Genomic DNA, 7834 nt, shown 5'->3' on the forward strand with positions numbered 1-7834 from the left:
AGAAGTAGTCTTCTCCATAATATTTTTAGGCTAGGTTCCAGCTATATGTGGAAAAAAATTAAGAAATTTGTTCCTTATAAAAACATACATACACCCCCAAGTATCCAAAAATATACCAAAATCATTAAAGTCTTATTCACAACTTCATGTGACAAATTACACATTTAACAAGCACTGGGTTATTAAGCTGTTTGAATACAGTCCACTATTTTCTGATATGTTTAGCATGTTACCACTTCATAGACATCTGTATTAAAACATTTGAAACTAGTTTTGTGACTTAACTTTCAAAAAATACTTTATGGATAGATTCTTAAACCAGTACACATAGCTTTGTATTACTGTGAGTGCTATGTTGGAGTAGGTGTGCCTTTGCTGTGCAGCCTTAACAACGGCACTATTACAGTGCATCTTGGAGACAGCCACACAGCGCCTGGTCTCTCAACTGGCCAAAGGAAAGCCAAGATGTAAGGCATGGCAGGCTCGCCCCAGACCAGCTCCTTGACTCTAGCTCTGAACTCCGGAGCAGGCTGCCTTTGTGCGTACAGTTACTTTCCTTGGAAGCTGGCAACGTATTCTGAAAGTGCGTTCAACAGTTTTGGTTCTCTCCCCAAAAATCTTGGCTCTGCTACTACGCACATTGTATCATACACACCCTGCCCCTTTTACAGCTGTGCCTTCCCTTCAGCACTGCAGCAAACACTCTTTGCCTTGGTGACTTCACCCTGTGGCAGAGCTGGTTTTTGTTACTTGAAATCCAAAACGGATCTTTGGATGTCAGGCTCTCTCTGACATTATGTTCTTCAGATTTGAATTTAATATTGCAAAATCAACCTAATCACACACAGAAACATAATTAGCAACTGTCAAATGACCTACAGTAAATCTAACCATGGTGGCTCAGCTGGGGTGATGTAAACCAGGCTTCAAGACTTTGAAATACTACAGCTGTGTTTAAAAAGCAAAAAAGGAAAAAACCCCAAAGTTCCAGTAAGCGAAATATTCCAAGTGTGTTTTCTGTTAAATGCAGAATTCTTAGTCAATTGGAAAATGTTCATAACATTGAAACCCTCTTTCTGCAGCCTAATAAATGCATGAGTTAGTAAATAGGTTTTGGAAAACCAAGGAGACTTACAGCCTTTTATCATTCCTTTATTGTGAACCCTAATTCTTAAGAAAAATCTAAGAATAAGGTTTAATCAACACCAATAGTAAATCTGATTTAAACAGTGAAAGGCGCTCTAACTATTGCTTGCTCAAAGGGAGTGGACCAAGGTCACATTTCAACTTAGATCTTGTATGGAACTTTAATGGGCAGGAGATTCTCTATAGGATGTATTAAAATATTTTTAAATATGTGTATTTCTTTCGTATCTCTCTCTCCACATAGCTATATATCTACCTATCTACCTCAAAGACTCAGAACTCATCCTGACAAATTAGTTTTATTGAAACCATCGTTAAAGAGAATAAACATTAATTCAAGCTGTCTTAAAACAAGGTGAAGCACTTAACAATTGTTACTGTTTATAAACATATTAGGGAAGAGCCAGTGAGGGGCAAGACTAACTTTTTTTAACTGGAAATAAAACATTCTGATGACAAAACTGATGAACTGACAAGTCTCCCCAGGGCAGTCTGAATCTCTTGTCAGCTGAACTTAGACAAGGAAAGTATATCCTAACACTTAATGCGCATCTATACAGTAAGGGAGTTTTCAGTCTCTCAAACTCAGCAGAGTTACCACAAGCTGGATGTTGCAGAAAGTTTCAAACAGACAGAATTAATTTTAAACAGCAAGGACGATTAAGAGCATGGTAGATTTTTTTTTTTATCTTACAATGTTGCTGAATTAAATATCAAAAAATTTGAATACCTTGGTGAAAAACATGTTGCAGAAGTCTCAGCAGATTGACAACAGGTGAAACACAGGGGGTTGCCATGCCAAGAACATTAGTCTAGAAGATCTAAAGATCAGTTCTAGTTTTAGGATCTAGGAACTTCTAGATCCAGTTCCTCATCCCTGAAACTTAGGAAAGCAACTAAAGATTCTGTTGCAACCCAGGCACAAATCCATGGCATACACTGAATGGGGTTGTATGAGGTTTTTTTGTTGTTTAGGTTTTTGGGTTTTTTTCTTCTCTCCTGAAGTATTTTGGAGATATTATATTTTTTCTTTTAGCAGTATGCTTAACAAAGAACCAACATTTTTTGTTGTTATCTGGAGCTTGCTGTATTTGTTCCTTACTCAAAATGCTTGTGCAACTGTCCAGATACAAACAGAATGAATGTTTCATCCCTCAGATATGATCAGGGTTGGATACCTCAAAGAATTTCCTAGTATCTGTTATTAGGATCACATCAAAACAGAAATAGAAAGCAGTACTATTTTCATAATGATGCAAGCTTTAAATTGAGACTGTAGTAAACTGCCAACCATAGAAGTGCTTGACATTGGGAATGCTGTTAATGATAGACAAGGTTCTGTAGCACTGGATGAGGTTAATGATAGACAAAATTTCACAGCACTGGATGAGGTTTCAGAGTTGAGCAGCAGGTTCTGCACCCGTTTATTTTAGTAGGACTAACCTGACTGAATCCCAGTTAACTTTGAAAAACACTTTCTTCTGGCACAGTACACAGAAAGAAGAAACCACACCTTAATGAAAGTACTTCTTGTAACTACCCCAGTACATTTATACATTACTCCCTTTAAAGCTTTACAAATATTTATCATGGCTGCTGGAACTGACAAAAGGTTCATAATACTCATGGTATTTTAAAGCAGTTATTCTCTCCATCCCTTCTTTTTGAAAGACAATAGAAAAAAAAAAAAAAGAACAATGACATTTTCACAGGCTGTTCTACATGCTATGAGTTCACTTCAGCTTCTGCTAATTTCTAGCAGACTTCTTGAGCCAGCTTTCCTGATTTGAAGCATGGGTGAAAATTCTATACAAACAGGTTTACAACATAAATTAAAAAAAAAAACCCAAAGGCTGGAGATAGAGTCAGAAGCAACTTATACACTGCTAGAAGTTGCTAATACATCACAACAGCTATTTCTCTGCCTCTTAGAAATTGTTCACTGAATCTAAAAGTCAGCAGCATCAATGACATCTTTTTCCATAGCTGATGGAGTAATATCTGCAAAATGAAGATGTAGCAATAAGTGTGAATAAGCATCATAGCTTGAAGAAGGGACCTTTTGTTCATCTTCCTCCCCTTCACCTCACAATTAACATTCTGAGTTCATGTATTTTTCCTGGTCTCACAGTGCTGCTTTCACCAACCTCAGCTGCATCACATATTCCAGCAGGGCTCATATGTGCCTTCACACAGGAGTGTTAAAGGGCAGAAAATCTTTCTTTCAGACTTGCAGCCTTGGGGGAATTTGGTCTTTCTGGCCAAGGTTGAAATTTTTTCTCCATTTCTATTTAACTTGGGTTTTTTTGAGGAGAGACTGGTTATGGCCCACATGAAGGAGAACTCTTGCCATAATTTTTTTATTATCTTCTATTCTATTATGGTGGAGAAGGAACCTTTTCAGATAGGCAACCCTGAACAGTCTCATTTTGGTAGCTGTTCAGGCACCAAGAAATCACAATTACGTTTAAATGTTACTATCTATTTTTGTCAAATTTTTTTTGAGAATAAGCACTCACCCACGTGATAGGGTTTTTTATATGCATTGTAAAAAATTATACCAACAGCTGGGGGTGAGGGACAGGGCTATGTATTTGCTAACAATGCTGCTCCTTTACTTGGCTAGATGGAGGCCACTGACTCAGCTCAGCAATATGTGAGCCACCATCATTGTTTCTTTATTTGCCTAGTAGGTGCTTGAGGAGGTAGAGGTTCAGTTTACCACCTCTTGGCATCAAAAGGATGATTTACAGGTTCCTGTTTGCACTCCTGCAGCCCAGGCTCTTATTTATACAAAAAAGCAGTTTTAAAAAAAGTGCTTGCTGGGACTGGTTGCAGCTTTCCAGAGCAGACTCAGTTGAAAGCAGAGAAATGGGTACTCTGCCCAGCTTCTCAGCAATGTGAGACACATCATCATCTTAGACGTACCTATTTCCATGACTCAAAAAATCAGACTAAGAAAAAGTTTCAGTAGAGATAACCTCCTCTATTCAGAAGGGGACTGGATTAGGGATTTTTGATTTTGTCTATGGTATGAATAAGTACTGCTACCTCATGGTTATAATTTATTTGACATCATCTGTTTTCAGGCATTTTTCCTTCTCTCAGCAGTTAATGTTACAGCTGCTGCTCTTTACATACCCTGCCTGTGATAGCAAAGCCATCATACAGAATAGTAATGGATACCACATTTTCTAACACGCAGAGAACAAAAAAAATTTCACCTTGTTTTAGTAAGCTAATTCACAAAAGAGGTCCAGCAAGCTGAAGTGAAATACTTTAGAGGTGTTTACATAGCCAGCAAAGCCAGGATATTAAAAACCAAACTCACCCATAAAAAGTGAGACGCAGGAACCCAATCCTGTGGCCAAGTTTAACCAACTCGCCCTGCCTAGTAGCAGCTCCCGTTAGTAGCACAATTCCTACTTTCTTTAGGGTGCACAGCCATGTGTACGCGCGTTCATCATTGTACATGATTTCTTCAAAAGGTATTTCAGGAAGTTGCAGGTCTGAGCCCCAGTACTGGCGTTCTGAAAGGGAAGAAATAAGAGAGACAAGCGCTTAGTGGTTTTAGCATCAAAGCTCAGGACATAGGTGAAGTATGAAGTTCATGGGATTTCCATGCATTTGTGAATACTCAGTCAATTCTGCAGTCAACCACCTGAAGCTGGGTCCCTGACTTAGCATGGATAACAAGCAATCTTTATGAAAGGCAACAAAACACTCTAGTTAAAAAAATTTCAATCAGAAGTTGAATAAAAGACCATTTGAAAGAGTTCAGTTCGGGTTTTTTTGCCAAGAGTACATCAGAAATGTGCATATTCCTTTTTCTGTCTGTACTGGTGAACCACAGGAGCGAAAATTTGAAACTGAGACTGCTTTCAAAGTTTCTTGTCTAGGGTAAAATAGCATGGAGCACCCTGAGATCTCCCTCACAGGTACAATTGTATGGATGTATAATAATGAAAAGATTATATTACCGATGAAGGGACAGAAGACACACATCAATATAACAGCTTAGAAGCAGAGTAACTACATCAGTTGTATAAGTGACCGATCAATTTTTTTTGTAGATTTGTCTTCATGAAATCATATCCAGTTACATGAAATTCTGCAGGATGGTGTAATTCCTTGTCTTTTCCTCTGCAGATTTTTTTGTGAGCATTTATCTTATTTCAGGAAGAAGCAAACGAGAGCCCAAGATATTAACAAGTCCAAGCATTGCCAGAAGACAATGATGGAAAGACTGAGCGATGGACAAGAATGTCGTGCCCATTCTCAAACAAAATTGATGGTAAGAGCATATGGCAATAGAAGAGTGCTAGAACTGCTGTACCATAACCAGACATTTGCTTGCTGAACAGACCTTGTGATAGAAAAGGTGGAAGCCTGCAGCCATTTGTTAGAGGCAGGTATAGACTTGCAGGCATAATGCAAAGTGCTTTTGAGCCTGGCTTTCGCTCGGACCTTTTTCTGCTCCCCTCTTCTTTCTTTTTGTCCCCTCAAACCAGCATCAGCTGCACAGTACATTATCCAAAGCTTTAAAAGGAGTGAAAATCTGTGCAGCTTTACAATGAAATGCTGCTTAGCCTCATCCTTTTATGTATTTACAGCTGCCCAAATACTGCTAAATCTGTACCTTTCTCTAACAGTTTGTCTATACCTGTATCTATAGATGGCAATTTCTGATGCATGACCAATTCTTACTACTGTTTTCTAGTATCACAGTTCTGTAGTGGTTATTTGCTTTGATTTAATAATGTTTTCTAAAGAGCTCATAACCTATCCTAAAGAAATCACATTCTGGTTTAGATGGAGAGTTACAAAATAGATGTCACCTAATACAGAGAGAGGAAATAAAACTAAAATACTGGGTCATAACTAGAAACCAATTGTTTTCTCTTAACTGTATTATTTTCTGAGGAAGAATGTACTCTGGTGTCAGACAACATGGCCGTATATCCATTTGTGAAGATACTCTACAGAAGAGACAAACATAAACATACAGTGACAAAATAATGTAATAATTAGATATGATCATGAAATCTAGGCAGATATTTCATGTTATGAAGGGCTACGCAACCCAAATCTCGTCTTCCAACATGAGAAAGTCCTAGAAGTTATACCTACAGTATTCTGCATTCAACACAACTGTACACACTTAGAATTTCTGATCTGGATTGCAGTGCTGGAGGCTGCACCTGGAAAAGGAAAGGCTTGTTACGTGTCTAGCCAGGCAGACAGACTCGAAGTCCCTGGGCACGCTGTGGGAAGGCATAGTGACAGCTCACGCCGTAAGTCCCGCTCTGCCTACTTTAAGTGGCCAGGATATGTCCCTCACCTGATTAGGCTTCCCCAGAGGAGAACACACAACTCCTTTAGCATTGATCTTGGCATCTGGTCACCACTGAAGGCAAGATGATGATTTAGTCACAACTTCAACTACTGCAGCCAAGCTCTTGGCTGTCCTCTCTGATCTCCAGGAGCACTTGCTGACTGTAACTCCTGGTGAGTCACTGCAGGTCACTTGGGCACAGGCTGGCAACAGAGACCAACGTTCTCTGAACTGCTGTGCTAGATGTGGGGAGGTCGGCTCCCACCAGGCAGAGGGAGGGGAACTCAGCAGAGGCTAGCTAGCCCTCTCTTACCAGTAAATATTTTTGCCCTGCTTCACCAAAAACCCTGTGTCTGGGCATTAAGGCATGAGTGCACCTGGATTCTGGCTGCCCCAAATGAGATTCTGGGCTATGGAGTTAGTTATTATTTCTTGCTTTTATTTTAAATCTTTTTGCTTTATTTTGTGTCCTCTCTCCTGTGCATTTCCTTCCTTCTCCATGAGGCAACCTTAGATTTTGAGACCCTGACTCAAATAAAGCTGTCAAGATGGGGATTTTCTCTTTCTCATAAGATCGTGAATACAAAGGTAAGAAGGAATTTCTACCAGTGGGTAGTATTAGCCTATGTTGGAGGCACTCTCCATTCCAATGTGAGAAATAGGAACAGCTCAAATGTTTACAGAGCTAGGCAGTTACTTCACATGCACCTAAAAATAGCTTTTCCTTTCCTGCCTCATTTGTGTCCCAGGACAGAAGTCCCATGCCTTCCAATTTGTTCCCCCCAATTTCAGGCAACACCCACCTTTCTCCAGATGAGATACAGACCCACAGAGATGAAGTAATTTAGAACTTGTCTCTCGCTACTTTTCATTTTCAGGACTTTGGATGGCTCATGGCAAATTACCACTTACCATTGCAATTACTGGGGAATGTGCCCACACTCACCCAAGGGTGATCCAAGTCCCAAGACCCTCCCTTAGGAGTCCAGAAGTGCACCCAAGAGAGAAGTGCAGGCAACCTGTTAGCTGAGCCCAGGCCTCACCAGCTTCTGGGACACTTGCAGAGGTGTTTGGGCTCTGGCCCAGAGAGGAGAAGCTTTACACAGAGCAGCCCTTCGGGTCAGCAGTGCTGCTGGAGGCCTCCTTTCAGAGAAGGTTCAGAAGAGACAAGAGCTGCTCTCCACTTCTTGTGGTCCACAACAGCAAATGGCAGCTAATGGGGGAAAGCCTGTCCAATTATTCATGTCTAAGGACACACATAACTGAAATAAGTCTTGGGAACCAGCTGGGGGAAAGCCTCTCTTCTTACTCATGGCTGAGGGCATACATGTCTAGAGTAAGTCTTGGCAACCT

General features: G+C 40.1%; 1 protein-coding gene across 1 annotated transcript in view; it reads right to left on the bottom strand.

Annotated features, from left to right (window-relative positions):
• The window catches only part of BBOX1 (gamma-butyrobetaine hydroxylase 1), a 44007-nt gene that overhangs the window by 7529 nt on the left and 28644 nt on the right, over positions 1-7834 (bottom strand). Inside the window, exon 3 of the mRNA XM_009638173.2 lies at positions 4478-4676. Coding sequence (XP_009636468.2) covers positions 4478-4676 — 199 coding nt within the window. The remainder of the gene's footprint in view (positions 1-4477; positions 4677-7834) is intronic.

This window comes from Egretta garzetta, unplaced genomic scaffold (genome assembly GCF_000687185.1).
Source record: "Egretta garzetta isolate BGI_Z169 unplaced genomic scaffold, ASM68718v1 scaffold455, whole genome shotgun sequence".
Taxonomy (NCBI): Eukaryota; Metazoa; Chordata; class Aves; order Pelecaniformes; family Ardeidae; genus Egretta; species Egretta garzetta.